This window comes from Enhydra lutris, unplaced genomic scaffold (assembly GCF_002288905.1).
Source record: "Enhydra lutris kenyoni isolate GAN:26980312 unplaced genomic scaffold, ASM228890v2 scaffoldscaffold29, whole genome shotgun sequence".
Lineage (NCBI taxonomy): Eukaryota > Metazoa > Chordata > Mammalia > Carnivora > Mustelidae > Enhydra > Enhydra lutris.
In genome coordinates this window covers 22,645,486-22,661,233 of record NW_019154113.1, presented here as the reverse complement: position 1 = coordinate 22,661,233, position 15,748 = coordinate 22,645,486, and the positions used below count along the sequence as shown (strand labels likewise).

General features: G+C 62.7%; 1 protein-coding gene across 2 annotated transcripts; it reads right to left on the bottom strand.

The window, feature by feature from the left end:
• Window positions 1–53: 53 nt before the first annotated feature.
• On the bottom strand, window positions 54–15,230 carry LOC111152672 (DnaJ heat shock protein family (Hsp40) member A4). 2 transcript variants are annotated; one of them, XM_022511229.1, is made up of 8 exons: window positions 14,920–15,230; window positions 13,698–13,836; window positions 8,403–8,583; window positions 6,794–6,898; window positions 5,576–5,803; window positions 4,540–4,770; window positions 2,372–2,472; window positions 54–2,282 (listed from the first exon to the last, which is right to left on the bottom strand). In XM_022511229.1, exons 1-8 carry the CDS (start codon window positions 14,997–14,999, stop codon window positions 2,067–2,069), a joined length of 1,281 nt encoding a protein of 426 aa, XP_022366937.1. In that variant the 5' UTR covers window positions 15,000–15,230; the 3' UTR covers window positions 54–2,066. The 2 variants fall into 2 exon arrangements, with proteins under 2 accessions (XP_022366937.1, XP_022366938.1); XM_022511230.1 differs by lacking the exons at window positions 13,698–13,836; window positions 14,920–15,230 and adding an exon at window positions 10,499–10,740.
• Between the last annotated feature and the right edge of the window lie 518 nt (window positions 15,231–15,748).

Genomic DNA, 15,748 nt, shown 5'->3' with positions numbered 1-15,748 from the left:
TTTTTCAGCTGCCCTGGTGTGGGTGGGAGAGCGGGAGGGGTGTCTGCCCCAGAGATGGCGGGATCCGGCGCTCACCGGCCCTCCCAGCCAAGAAGCCCAGGCTTGCTCTCCAGAGGGTTGAGCCCCACACACTGCCGGTCTCAGAGTGGGGTCCTGAAGGGAACGGGGGTTTGCCCCACTAGGGATGCTCTGGAGTCCTGCCTGTCTGGGCATCTACTGAGAGCCTGAGCACGTCACCTACCACACTGTGCACCTGATGGCTGCACAGAGGGCTGTGGCCTGTGGTGGACCCTACTGCCTCTGCGATGTCCTCAGGCTCCGGCCCCGCCTCCAGCACGCCAGAGACCGGTGCCCCTTCAGCGGGGCCCGTGTGAAAATGGCTCACTCTGAAGATGATTGCTTATTAATGACTTCATATGCCTGTGAGATTGCATGCTTGTCCCCCAGTCCCATCACCCTCCAGATGAAGCCCGTGCCCCTCTCCTGCTCCTTGGCCGCCCTCCTGTAAGCACAGCCGTGGACGCTTCCCCCGCCCAGCATCGGCACTCGCCCCACCTCGGGTCCGAGCTCCCGTCCGCTGGTGCGAGGCAGGCTGGCCCGTTAACACCCGTGGGGGAGCTCCCGAAAACATAAACAGCCAAAGCCACTTGTCTCTCATCCCAGCTCAGGTTTAATTTTGCAGTGATGGGTGTACAGGGGGGGTGAGTTTTAGGCGACACCCTCCAGATCCCATCCCCACGACCGGGGATCGGGAGCCGAACGTAGTTCCGCCCCCCAGCAGTCGCTTGGTGGGGAAGACCAGGGAGTTGTGGTCCATTTGTGGACGGGTTTTCACACGGGCTCGGTTGGAAGAGTAGCTTTAAGGTCTGTCCTGATCGATGGTCAAAGCAGGGACCATTCTGAGCAAGTGGCACCCACCCACCCGGTCCTGCTGGAGCCTGGTCCCCTCCACACGAGCCAGCTCAGCCCAACTGCGTGGGCCTGATGGACCCTCCACCCCCCTGCGGCGGCCCCTGGCGTCAGACTCTGCTTCTCCAGAACCAGGGGCAGGCGGTCTGGTGCGCGAGCGGCTTCTGCCCTCACCCAGCCACATCTAAAGCATTTTCTGACCCCAACGGCCATGGGAGGGAAGGGACCGGTGATGGCTGGGGCTGCAGCAACTCCACGTGAGCTGTGGCCGCCTGCTGGGAGTGAAGCAGTGAGGACAGTCCGTCGGGGCAGGCGGCCCACGCCACCATGCACAACAGAGCCCTGCCCGAGCAGGAAGCCGTGTCCCGTGGCCGCGCAGCCAGAGGAACAACCTCGGAGGGGGTGCGGACGGACGTCTGTGCCTTCCCAGCCTGGGCTGCTGCTCCCGTGGCCACTGCCGAGGCTGCAGGGTGTGTGGGAGTGTCCTTTTCTTCACGGTAAGCACTCAGGTGGGAGAGCACTGCAGAGGCTGCCGGTAGGAAGTCCTCACGACCACAAACAAGGTGCAGGGCCCCAGCAAACAGTTATGTCAGCCTGGTGTGTCCTCACAAGGTACCAGGAAGCTTCCAGAAATTTCCGAGAGAGATGATCACACACCCACTGCAGCCCCAGAGCAGCAGCAAGGCTGGTGGCCCCGCAGCCCTCGCCCTGTGAACCAGGCCCCGGGGCTGAGCGCAGGCCACAGACGTGCTTCTGTTCTGGAGCAGGATCGTCTAGAATCTAGACGCAGCAGCCCTGGGGCAGGGCAGGGAAGCCGCGCCTGGGGCACTGCCCAGGGCCCTGCTGGGGGCTGCCCTGGCGGACAGGACACAGCAGAGCCCCCAGGAGCAAGTGTCAGTGCCGTCCCTGGCATCTCAGAAGTGTCCTGAAAACGTGAATAAGCAGATCCGTGTGCAGACTGGGAGTCACACTTGAAACATTTCAATATAAATTAAGCTATAACTTAAGTGACAACCAAAGGAAAACAAAAGAAAAACCAAGAAGACACTCAGCACCTGAGAAGGTGAACACATACACAGGACACCCCAGACACGAGGCCGTGAGGCGATGCCATTTTCATTGTGCCAACGTTACACTCAGGGTGCTCGCGCGGCCGCTCACGCCGTCTGGCACTGCACCCCGGCCCGCGGCCCGTCATCGTCCTCCTCGTAGGCCTCCCGCTGCTGCCGCCAGTTCTGCTCGCCGGGGCTGAACTCCTTCAGCTCCACCTGGTCCATATCGTCCGTGACCCTCACCTTCTGCCTTGGGGGCAGCAGGGCCTCCAGCTGCGGGAGCTTGTCCTGAGGCAGCCAGTGTTTCTCGGGAAAGACGACCTGCGGGGGCGAGGAGCGAGCTGTGGCGGCGGCCCTGGCGCGGAGGCCCGCCCGGACCCCGCCCGCGGCGGCCACACTCGGGAACTTACGAGGAACTGGATGATCAGGGTCCCCTTCTCCGGGGCCGCTTTGTAGACGGGCATCCCTTCGTTGCGCACACACCTCAGGTCCCCGTGCCGGATCACCTCGCCTGCCGCAGAGAAGGCTCAGTCAGGAGCGGGAAGGCCCTGCCCGGGCTGGGGGTGGGGACACGCCGGGTTGGCGCCCGGCCCCTCCAGCGCAAGGTGAACGAGTGTGAAAAGCCAACCAGGAACCAGAACCCTGGGGTCGGGGCTGGAGGCGGTCCAGCCCACGGTGGGGTCTGCCGCGACAACTTTCAAAAGGCACCACAGGGTTCAGGCCCCAGGACTGCAGAGCTGCACATCTGAAAATCCCATCTCCCCCAACAGAAAGAAAGGGCCCAAGAGTCCCCCTGGAGATAAGCTGTTCAGCCCGGCAGTGACGACACAGACAAGGGCGTGAACCTGCAGAGGAGTGGGGGAGGGGCTGCCAAACGCTGATTGTGGGGCAGCCTGCTCCCCACCGCGGACTCGGCAAGGGAGAGGCACCGAGGACCTTCTCCGGGGGCATGCAGGGGGCGCGGGGCCTTCAGCCGCAGGTCCTTCAGTGGTCCTGTGTGCTAGAAAGTTCTGTCTCCGCTCCTACCCCTCACGCTCCTGCCTCTGACTGACGGGGCCAGGAAGCCACCTGCGGAAGGCGCCCCCCCCCCCCCCCCCCCCCCCCTGCCCCCCCCCCGGGGGGGGGCGGCGCCCCCCGGGGGGGCGCCCCCCCCCCCCCCCCCGTCCCTGTCGGCTGCCAGGGCACCTTCCCCACCCTTCCCGAGTCTCTGTGCCTTGACAGCAGAAAGAGGAGACAGCAGCAGCGAAGGGACGAGAAGTAAGGCGCAGCTACAAGACGGTGCGGGAGGACAGGACACGGAGCAGCGTCAGCGAGCAAGACGGACAAGAGAGGTCTCCGGCAGAAGGTTCTCCCAAGCCCCGGCCCCTCCCGTCACCACGCTAGGAACAGCGTCTCTCCTCTGCCCCAGGCCACCAGCAGGGTACTGCCCGTGCGCAGTGGGACGCCGGGAGCCCTGCGACCGTGAGGCTTCCCACGACTCCCTGCGGACGCTGGCCTGTCACACCCTCGGTGCCACAGTCAGGCCTGGGGCCACACAAGCAGACCCTGAACCCACACCTGCTTGCGACCTTCTCCCTTCGAGCAGGGGGGACTAGGGCCCCGGGGGGGCCGCGGCTTGCGGCTTCACACGGGCATTGCCTTACAGCACAGTGCCCAAATGGGCTTCAGTCGACAGGAGGGAGTGACCTTGGTACTGTTTATTTTTACAACTTTCTGTGAGTTTGAAGTTTCCAAATAAAAAGTTTTTTTAAAAAAGAAAAAACTCTGATCGAGGCTTGGATATAGAATCCATACCCTTTTACGTACAGAAAAGGAGAAAACAGTGCAGAAGGAAGCAGCAGAAAAACCGAACGAGGCCAATGGGAAGGAAGCAAGCACACGGAGGCCGGGCCCCTCTACGGTCTGCGCACCTGGCACCAGCCACGGCCACGCGGGGACAGGCAGGTCACGACCCACCCAGCCCCAACGGAGGCCGCTGCAAGCTATTCCCTGACCTGGCAGGGAGGGCGTGGGCGTGGCAAGGGGACCAGAGAAGCTCCACTCGTGGCCAGAGTGTCAGCCAGCACCACCCCCACCCAGACGCACTCTGACACACGAGCGGCCTCCGTGTTGCCAGAGGCGGCTTCGTGTGTGCTGGGTGCACGCGCCCTGGAGGACACTGGCAGTCCTCGGTGCTGCCCCCCAGGCCTGTGTGTGTGAGCAGCCAAGGCCAAGATGACGGGCAAGGTCTTCTCAGGAAAACTGGACCGGACGGTGTCTCCCATGTGCCACAGCACAGAAGCTGGAGGGGCGCGCGCAGGACAGTCCACCGCCATCTGCTTCCCACACCAAGTTTTTAAAGCTTGAGGTATGGGGCTTGGCCCCAAGATTCCTGCTGGGGGCCCTCCCCCCGACTTGGAATACTTTCTAGGAGCATATTTAAAGAGCTCATAAAGTTCTCCAGTCATTAGCAGTGACCCTAAACTTGAGAGCAAAGGACATGGTGCTGACATCAGGGGTGAAGCGGGGCTAGCGGCCAGCAGCGTCCCAGACGCACCCACCCAGCCCAGCACTCAGAGACGCGCCTCTGAAACCTTACCCGACTTGGACGTGATCATGAGGATTCGATCATCCAGCGTTTTTAGCGTCTTCTTGAAGCCACAGAGGGCTTCAGAAAGCTGAATTTTCATTTTCATGATCAAGTCGTGGCCGCGCCTCTGAAAGACACTATGATCCTTCTGATCAAGCACAATTATGACATCGCCAGGCTCCAGCTCAGGCTCCTGGTCTCCTTCTCCATGAAACAGAATCTTTTGCCCATCTTTCATACCTGTGAGACATCGTCCTTTCTGATTAGCATTTCTCTTAAAAAACCATGCACTCTACAAAGCTCTGAAGATGGCACACAGCCCGTTGGGGACTTTGACTCATCAGACCTCCTGAGCTCGTGGGCACGAGCATCCGAGCAGTGGCTGGGATCGCCACGCCTCCCCCCGCACACCCACCACCGCGCGCCCGGGTCACCATCCACTTCCTGCTGCGCCCCGGGGCCTGGCTCTGGGGGCACGCACAGTCACGTGCTTCAGCAGAAGTCCTGGAAAAACACCCTCCTGGTGTTAATTTGTACACTTTGGTCTCATCTCTCATTAGTTCATATTCACCGGATTAGGAGCTCACAGAGTAACGCGAAAGTACCTGGAGAGCAGCTGACCACAAGAAAAGCCGTACAATGACGGTGAAAGGCGCACGGAGATGTGGGGGGCATACCTGGGAGCATCTGGGCAGTGGGGCGACTAGGTGCAGGAAGGAGCCCTCTGGCCAGCAATCGGCCAAGACGGTCACGAATGATTCCAAGGGAATGGTTTGAGAAGGGGAGGGTAGTTAACCAAACTCAAGGTCAAGCACCTTTCAGAGCACATGAAAACCTTCAAAAGGGGTTGTTTTGACCTGGAAGAAGCCAGCTACAGCATACAGACTGGCTGGTGACCGGCACTGCAGTGAAGCCGGGAGGGCGGGGTGGCGGGACCAGCGTCTGCGGCGCTGCGCTCCAGGTCCCAGACGCCTGACCTGTGCGCCCCACGGTCAGCCACCAGCAGCACACCGAGCGGGGGGAGCGCCTAGCTGTGCGGCCTCACCTTTCTCCACGTGCACCTCGATAATCTTCTTCTCGCGGATCACCTTGGAGCCACTGCAGCTGTCGCAGCGGTCCTTGGGGCTGATGCGCTCGCCCTGGCCCTTGCACTCGATGCACACGGTCTGGATCTGCTGCACCATGCCTGGCCCGATCTGCTGGATGTGAATCTGCATGCCGCGGCCCTTGCACAAGGGGCACTTCTCCACAGACCCCTTCTTCCCACCGACGCCTGCGGGGGACACGGGACTGAGAGCCGGGTTCCTCCACACGCGGCCCGTGCCCCTGCCAACAAGGGCGGTCAGCAGCCCTTACACGGGACACCGGGGTTGGAACTCTGTCTACAGTCTTGGTCGGCAGTATATAGTCTGGAGGATTCTAACCCAGCAAGGAACATGCAGACATTCCAGACATTAACACATGACTGTGAGTATCCACGGCTTTGGCCGAGCCGGCCACGTTCATTACGTGAGTTTCACGAGCTGGGCCTCCCGGTGGCCAAGGGGGCTGGGCTGAGAGACTGGAGGGCAGCAGCCCCACTCGGCCAGCTCAAGACCATTTGCATCTGAGGTCACCAATACGACTTTTCTTTAAAAATCCCAGTTTTGGGGGCACCTGGGTGGCTCAGTGGGTTAAAAGCCTCTGCCTTCAGCTCAGGTCACAATCTCAGGGTCCTGGGATCGAGCCCTGCATTGGGCTCTCTGCTCAGCAGGGAGCCTGCTTCCTCCTCTCTCTCTGCCTGCCTCTCTGCCTGCTTGTGATCTCTGCCAAATAAATAGATAAAATATTTTTTAAAAAATCCTTGTTTTTAAAAATTGTGTTCATTAAATTTACGTGTGAGTCAAGGGGCTGTAAACCACAGCCACCGTCCCTGGGTCACAGGGTGCTCTGCCCGTTTCTGCCCACGCTACTGGGGACCTGAAGCACTTCCTGCCCAACCCTGTCACAGGACAGGTTTGCTGACCCCTAAGTGGGGTGAGCCCTCTGCACTTTTACGTGTTTAAAATAATGATCTACATGTTAAATAAACGTCAGTCCGAATAAAGAACATACATGGCGCAATAAAACAGACCTGGCCCTTAGGCCACCGGTTTGCAGTCTGTTGGACCCTTAGATTTGAAAAGACAAAAAAATGACTTTTCTCCACATTATGGAACAATCAGAACTGTTTCCAGGTCTAAGGGATCACAACCGTGGGACTCATTCAAACATTCCCATTTACCTTCACATTTCTCACAAATTACGTTTTTCTGGAGGGCCAACTTCTTTGTGACTCCATTATACAAATCTTCGAGAGTTACAGACAGCTGATGGACAACGTTCTTGCCTTAGGGGGAGAGCAGGAACAGAGCAATGAGTACCACGGCAGGAGACGCAGCTGCCATGAGCTCCGGCTGCAGAGCCGTGCGGGGCGCTCACTCCCCTCCCTCGGGACAGGGTGCATCGGCCACACCCCCCCACCCCAGCCAGCCATGAGAACGAACACCCTTTGTAGCTAAGAGCCAATCCCTCAATCGTTTACAGACATCAACCAAAAGACCTTCCATCTTTATTTCCTAAAAACAAACCTGAGGCCAGTGCCCCACGAAGGAGCCCTTCCTCCCCTCCCTGAGGAGGGCATGAACGCTGTCTGCACACCTTTAACTGAAACTCCTCCCCGGGCTGTCTGCTCTTTCCTCTTTGAGCCCTTCTGTAATCTGTGGCCAAGTGGGAACTCTCTCCTCTGCTGAACTCTTATCTGTGGGCCCCGCGTCTTTGGGGAGGGAGTCTGTCCACCCAGGGCCAGGCCAGGGTCGGACGGTCGACGGCTCCCAGGGGCTCCCTCGGAGCTCCCTCGGTCGTGGAGACACACTGTCCCTGTTCACTGGCTGGCAACATGGACACGGGAGCTATTCACCATGAGACAGGGAGAGCGCTAGGCAGGAGGGGCCCGCACTTTCCATCGTGTCCGTTGTCAAGTACACGAGCCAGCAGCCCTGACGTGGCGCCAGGGCTCTTCCTGACGGACTCGGGACTCTAAGCATCCTGTGTTTGAGAGCGGGTGGCCAAGCTTCTGAAGCTCGAAGTCGATTGTAACGTGAAACAGATACCACCTTATCCCTCCAGGGCCTCTTGCTGTGGCAACCCACCCTTCGTAAACCCCTGGCGGAGCTCATTCCTCATTTTACGCAGGAGCTCAGTAAGCTAGGCTATCTGGACTCAAAGCAGAGTATCCACAGTCAACTGGACAGAAAGGGGCAACTGGGGACCATGGCTAACAGCCAGTGGCGGCAGCGCGTGGCCTGGCAAGAGGGAAGAGGTAGAAAAGCACAGCCCACAGCACAGCAGGCTGGGGCCCCCGTTCACCTCCTGGGGATGAAGCCGTGAACCATGACACACAGCAGAGCGCGAGGCGGGCAGGCTCTTACCGACCTGTTCGCACCTGTGCACCTGCGGGGGGGCGGGGCCCGAGCAGCCTGACAAAGTGAGACAGCCCACAGAGCGTCGGCCGGAAATAGAGCGCACGGACCGGGTCGGGGGGCAAGGACAGGAGGTGCTGCGATGTCCTGTAGGACACCCCATGGCCTGAACCCCATGAGCGAGACGCAGACAGCAAAAGGAATGTCCTTCCCCCTCCCCACTCACACCCACGGGCTCCCTGTTGGGTAGTGTCCGCAGGTGTCAGGCACGTGTCCAGGTGCGAAGAGGCTGGGGGCAGTCTGGACACTGGGGGGGTGGGGGGAGCTATTTAAGGGTAATGATCCCTTTTAAGGCATGACCTGCCCCGATTCCCATGACCGGTAGCATTTGAAAACTATGAAACTTGGTTAGTGTCCTTAAAAGGCACTCACCTCTCCTCTCTCGAGCCATCCGTCCCCCGCCCCCGAAGAACATGTCGAAGATGTCCATGGGCGAAGAGAAGCTGGGGCTGCCCGAGCCTCCTTCCTTGATGGCCTGCTCGCCGCCCTGGTCATAAATGTCTCTCTTCTTTGGGTCTGAAAGCACTTCATAAGCCTGGGATATGAGCTTGAACTTGAAAGTAGAGAGAGAGAGAGAAGGTGCAAGTCATTAGGCAGACCACGACTCTGAGGCGCTGACGGAGGTGTTCTGCACACAGTCGCGCTCCCCAGCAGGCCACGCTCCCTCTGGAACCCGGCTGCTCAGGAGCGGGGAGCCACGGGGCCTGCCGGGAGTGGTCGCTCCTCCCAGCCTCGCCTGCACACCGCTTGAAGCAAAGACAGTGAGGTCAGGCTGGGTGTAACCCGGTGCCCAGCAAGGGCCCGGCTCCCAGCCGCCAGCCTCCCCAGCCCCCCGTGCGCTAGTCCATCCGCACAAGGACGCAGCGGCAGACGCCTCGGGGGCACCTGTCCGCGCGAGCTGCAGACACCGTGTGACCCCGTCCTCCGGGCCCGGCCCGGTCCCCCCATCTCAGGTACCGCCAGCGCCAAAACCGTGCTTCCCTCCCCTCACACCTCATCTGGCAGCAAACTCTCTGCTCCAGTCCCTAAGATACCGCGCTCCTGCCCCCAGGAGCAGGGATCCGGCTGTAAACAAAAGTATCAGAAGACCCAGACTGAAAGACGCTCCGCAAGACAGACCAGCAAACAAGTGCACGTGTGACCGCAGGTCGGGGTGGGGGGACCACGAGTGGTCCCGGAGCAACTGCAGAAAGGCGAGTCTTTCCTCAGGGTCCAAGCTCTCCGGCGAGGTGGGCGCGCACAGGCCGTGCGTCTGGAGCCGCGCGGGAGCATCAGGGCCGGGAGGGAAGCAGGCGCCGCTACGTTTGTGGGGGTGGGAGGGGGCCAGCGCTCACTGCCACGCTCCTCTGGGTACATAGGTTTGTTTTTTTTTTTAACCAAAGGGCAGGGGGGCATGGATTTTTTTTTTTAAATAAAATTAGAACACTATGAAATATCTGCGCTCTGTCCTCACCACAGGGCACGCCCACACCCCAGAGGCCACCACTTGCACCCGGGGCCGCGCCGGAGCTCCTCAGTGGCCTGCACCTGTCCGCGTGCCGGCCTCTGTGTAGCCCACGGCACCCAGAGCGGGCCGGCACCCAGCCCACTGCCCCAGCTCTTCGGGGCAGCCTGTGGCCCTGGAGTCCAAGCCAGGCCTCGCTCTGGGCCACCCGGCCAGCTGCTGCCTTGCGCTCCCTACAGCCCCCCGCCCCCCACCACAGCGGCCAGTCCGAGAGCACAGGGCACACGCTCAGCCACATCCACTGCCGGACCCGGGACCCAGAGCCACGTCTGCGTGTTTGATGAATGGCCTGAGGCCAGGAGTTCAGAAATGAGTACAGGACGTAGGGTGCCCTCCAGAGTCCTCTCCAGTCTGTCAGACGGGGTCCCTGTCAACAGCCTACAGCACGGCCGGCTCCATAGCCAGCGAAGAGAACGTGCTAGAAGCAACCGAACATGGAAGTAAACAGAGAAGCTGGGTTTCCTCAGATCGCTGAGCAAGATCCACTCTAATTAACCAACAATAAGCACCAACTAACAAATAACGAGCTAATTTAACAGACCCAGTCCTCGAGGGACATCAGGCTTGCTCTCAAGGCAGCCATGTCTTGTGCTCCCTTGTTTCTGTTTCTGCAAAGCAGCAGGCCTCCCTCGCCCCTACCCCCTCCACGACAGGAAGACTGCGGCGTGGGGCACAGGAGCCCCGACCTTCCGGGCCCGGCCGCCGGTCAGGGACCAGATGAATACGCTGCCCGAGAACTTTCACAAGGACCACTTCCAAGTCCTCCCAACACCTGAAAGTCACCCCATGACCAACCTAAGAAGCGGAAATGCCCTGTCCCTTGGGCAGTTAACAATGGGCCATGTCTCCGGCAGGGTGCAGGCACCCACAACCCCGAGCAGGCCCGCCGCACCCCTGCGGCTCCAGCCCCCTGTTCCGGTCGTCCCACCCCCTCAGCTGGAGCTCAGTGCTCTCACCAGCTCACCTCTCCTGACTGTGGTCATGTCGCAGGACTGAGAACACCACGCGGCTAGACAAACGGGACTTCGGGATGACGTCACAAGTTGGAAGCGTGTGTGTGACATGAGCTGGCAAGCAAACCACCATCACCCCGCGGGAGGCCGCGTGCGCAGCGGCTCGGGAACGGAGGCAGGATGCCATGTGTGGCGGGCTCTCCTCTACGTGCTCGTGCTTCTCGTACTGCTACGCTCTTGTGTGATTTTTTAATATTTTATTTATTTATTTACTTATCTGACAGAGAGAGGGAGAGAGATCACAGCAGGCGGAGAGGCAGGGGAAGCAGGCTCCCCAGTGAGCGGAGAGCCTGATGTAGGCTCGATCCCAGGACCCTGAGATCATGACCTGAACCAAAAGCAGAGGCTTAACCCACTGAGCCACCCAGGCGCTCCTCTTGTACGATTTTTTTAACTTGAAAATCTATTATTCCAATGAAAAGCTACAGTGAAATTGGCCAAAAGCCCGAATTCCTCTCCAGGTGTGGAAGGGGAGAGCCCTGACCTGCGAAGGGGGGCCGAGCGCCCCATGGACAAGCCGCCACAGGGGCCCCACACACCCCAGGAGGGGCCGGTGGCCAGCACAGCTGCCCGATGCTTAGCAACACAGGACAACAGGGCACAAAACAAGGCCACCCCCTCCATCCCCGCTGGCTGGCTCACTCGCCTCCCCACGGGGTGAAAGGACCGGCTTAATCTATTTTTGAAGAGACATGAACAACACAGCGACAAACTCAGGAGGAACAACAAAGGTTCTACCAGTTCTTCCCACACAGAGAAGGTAGACAGGACCCGCACACAGACTTGCATGAGAAAGACAATGTCTATGTCTACACCGCGAGCCCAGCACACAGTAGGACAAAAACAGGGATCTGTGAATGAATGAGGAGGCTCCCCTCAGGGAACCTCACCCCCTTTGATCTCCAACCCCACTTCCATGGCAACTGCCGTCCCAGACCGTGTCTGTACGGGGTGTGCTGATTCCCTCCACCAGCCCGACCACCTTCCAGCCCCTGCACGGGATAGCAGGCCAGGGAGCGGGTGTGGGGGCCAGGGGGCGGGGGTGGCTGCAGGAATCCCACAAAAATTATCACCAGGGCAGGAGGAGGACGAGGCCAGGGGCTCAGGGCAGGGCTCAGCCTGCTGGGACCACAGAACTGAAGGTTCATGAGCGGTGGGGACATCACAGGACCCCCACGCCCTAGGCCCGCCAGCAGAAGCCTCACATGGGACACCCGTTCGGTGCCTGGCTCTGAGTACCAGCTTGGAGCAAACCAGACGGTCTACTGAGAGAGGGACGCACAGGCAGCACCCCTGGGAACATCGTGGAGGTCAAGTGAAAGTTTTCGAGCAGACTTGCTCCAAGGGCACACACACAGCCTTGAGCATGCTCCTGGACGCTGCTCCGAGCCCTGACCAAAGCCAGCTTCCGAGCTGTCCGCCGAGAAGCCTGGATCTGCTCCCCCCCGCCCGCCCCTCGAGAGGTGGCTCTCCCCGACAGGCTCCAGTGAGGCCACGAGCACGTCTGTGACTCCCCACACTACAGACGAAGCCAGGCCCTCAAACAGCCACAGTGATCTCTAAATATAGACGAGAACGCGAGTGAGTAGCAACGGTCTTGCGGGAAGCACGGTAAACTTGGGACAGCCGCACTCGGCACATGTGCCTAAATATAACCTCCCAGCTCCACCACCAGCCGCCAGCATGGGAGCGGGCACACACGGTGGCATCCTGGGGCTCCCGCCTCTAGATGCCTGATCAGCGGCTTCGGCCGCCAGCTGGGGGTCACTGCTGTCCCTACCGCAGGAGACCCTCCCCCACGCCACCTGAGACCGCAGTTTTTTCTAAGAAAGAGGCAAACTGTGGAAGGAGGAACCCCTAAGCAGCCTTCCCAAGAACCAGCAGGCGGTCCTGCCAGTCACCTGCTCAGTGGGTAACGGGCCTCCTGGGACAGAGCAGGGCGGCTGTTCCCAAACAGGGAATTCATTCCGGTCGCCACCACGCACAGCATTCCCTGCTGCGGGTCCTTAGGATCGACTCTGGGTCATTCGTCACAAAAAACCTGGACTATTCCTGTAAAGTGATGCGTCAGGGTAGAGATCTCCCATCCCCGCTTAACAAATGAGATTATTCAGTGTCTCATGACCTTGACCAGGTGGGAGACAGGCCAAATCCACGGGGTTCCCGGTGCTGATGCACCAACAAGGAAGAAACACAAACCATTCCACCCACCGGCAAGTGCACAACTTCTGGTGTTGCCTCCGTTTCCTGGGGTTGCCAGTAGCCCCTCCTACAGGGCTGCCCTCTGCGGCTGTGCCAACCACACTCCCCTGGGGAGCTGGACACATTGGGTGGCATGCTGGCTTGCCCTGGCAACGGAGGAGTGGGGGGCTCCGGGGCTCCCAGTGCTTGTTGCAGCCTCAACCCCCACCCCCACCCCCGCCATCTGCCCTCTCACCCCAATGCCCACAACAGCCACAACCCCGTGGCCTGCCCCCACCCCAGCCCCCTGACCCCCACCACCTGTCCTGAACCTGTCCTGAACCTGAATCCAACCCCAGTCCCCCAACCACAGCCCTGCTGCCAGCCCAGGACCCCAGCCCCTCAACCCCAGTCCCCTGACCCAAGCCCCATCCCAGCAGGATGGACCTTAGTCTCCCAACCCCCGCTGCCTGCCCCCACCCCAGTTCCTCAACCCCAGCCCCACTGCCTGCCCCTGACCCCAGCTCCCAACTCTAGTCCCCAGCCCCAGTTCCTCCACTGGCCCTGACCCCAGTCTCCCAACTCCCACTGCCTGTCCCCAACCTAGCAACCCCAGCCTCACACCTGCCCCAGACCCCCCAGCCCCACTGCCAGGTCCTGCGACCCCAGCCCCCTGACCCCCACCGCCTGCCCCCAACCTCATTCTCCCAACTCCAGGCCCCCAACCCCCGCTGCCTGCCCTCCGCACCAGCCCCTCAACCCCAGCCCGGCCACCTGCCCCCACACCCCGTTCCCTCAACCCCATTCCCCCCACCCCTGCCCCTCCACTGCCCGACCAGAGTTTCCCAACCCCCGCAGCCTGCCCCCAACCCCGCGACCCCAGCCCCGCCGCCAGGCCCCTGACCCCAAGCCCGCGACCCCCGCCACCAGCCCCCCCCAGCCCCGACCCCAGGCCCCCGACCCCCGCACCTTCTCGCCCTCATCCGGGTTCTTGTCCGGGTGGAACTTGAGCGCCAGCTTCCGGTAGGCCTTCTTGATCTCCTCCGGGGACGCGCTGGGCTTCACCCCCAGGATGTCATAGTACTGGGTCTCCTTCACCATCTTGTCCCTGCGGGCGGGCGGGGCGGGCGAGGCCGGTCAGCGCCCCCCGGACCTCCCGCCGCCCGCCCGCGCGTCCCGCTCCGGCTCCGGCTCCCGCTCCCGCTCCCGCCGCCCTGGGCTCCCGCCGCCCGCCGCCCGCCGCCCGGGGCCGCCGCACTCGGCCTCCGGCTCCTCCGCCGCGGGTTTTATTCGGCGCCGGCGGAAGGTTCCGCGAGGAGACGGTGACGCCACAAAGGCCCAGAACCTTCGCGGAGGTTCCGGCGGCGCGCGGGCTGGCGGCGGGCGGGGCGGCGGGGGCGCGGCGGGCACCGGAACCCCCGACCCCGGACCCCGGACCCCGGACCCCGGACCCCCGACGGCGACGCGCCTGGCTGCGGAACCCCGTCCCCCGGACCCCGACCCCCTACCCCGACGGCCGGCTCGCCTGGCTGCGGACCCCTGCCCCCCAGACCCCGACCCCCTACCCCGGACCCCGACGGCCGGCTCGCCTGGCTGCGGACCCCCGCCCGCCAGAGCCCTAGACCCCGGACCCCCGACCCGCGACGGTGACGCGCCTGGCTGCGGACCCCCGACCCCCGACACCGGACCCCCTACCCTGGACCCCAACGGCCGGCTCGCCTGGGTGCGGACCCCCGCCCCCCAGACCCCGACCCCCACCCCGGACCCCGACGGCCGACTCGCCTGGGTGCGGACCCCAGCCCGCCAGAGCTCTAGACCCAGACCCCCGACCTGCGACGGCGACGCGCCTGGCTGCGGACCCCCGACCCCCAGACCCTGACCCCGGACCCCTGATCCCGAGCCCCGGACCCCGACCCTCAGAGCCCCACCCAGACACCCTGGACTCCCGACCCCGACGGCCGGCTCGCCTGGCTGCGGACCCCCGACCCCGGACCCGCGACGGCGACGGCGACGCGCCTGGCTGCGGACCCCCGACCCCAAGAGCCCTAGACCCCGGACCCCCGACCCCAGACCCGCGACGGCGACGCGCCTGGCTGCAGACCCCAAACCCCGACCTGCCTGGCCCCCGATCCGGGACCTGTCCCTGCCCCCCGCCCCTGACGCGGGGCCTGATGCGACCCCGTCGGCTCACCCGGTCTCCTCTGCCGCGCGCTCCTCCGGCTGCCGGTCAGACTCCCCCGAACTCCAGCTCTGACCGCCGCCCCGGGCCATGTCGTGGGAGCTGGGAAAGGGGCTTCGGCGCGGATGCCGCCCTCCGACGACCGTCCCGCTGCCCAGGGTCCGCCGCCTTGCCCTTCCGTGGGTCCCTGGGGCCCCCTGGCCCGAGGACAGGTCGGCTCGAGGGGTCGCGCTGGCGGAAACCCTGCCCGGAGGGGTGGGACTGGGCCCGCTGAGTCCTGCGCTCCGCGCCAGCGCCAGGCCGCGCCCGAGGGGTGTGGCCGCCCTCGGTGCGGTGACGGCCCCGGGCGTGGGAGGCCTGCAGCGCATGGCTGCACCCTTGAGGGGCTGAGGGTGGGCGGGGGTCCGCGGCCATGGCGGGACCCTGGTTCCCGGGGCCCTGCCGCTGCTGGCACCCCCCGGGGTCATCTTCAAGGCTGGCAGGAGCGTAAGCCCTTCCAGTATCGGTCTGTGGTGCTCTGCCTGCCCCAGCTGTGGACCAGGGCCTCCCCGCTCACACGTGGGATTCCCCCCAGTCCCCCACAGGTAAGCAGTGATGTCGGGCGCGCGTGGGCAGTGACGCACTTCAGGGGTGAGTAGACACGTGTCCAGGTCTCCCAAGAGTGGGCAGCAGCCCCTCCTGTCCTGCTGGGGGGAAACCAGAACCACTAAGTTGGGGGCGCCTGGGTGGCTCAGTGGGTTAAAGCCTCTGCCTTCAGCTCAGGTCATGGTCCCAGGGTCCTGGGATCGAGCCCCGCATCGGGCTCTCTGCTCAGCAGGGAGCCTGCTTCCTCCTCTCTCTC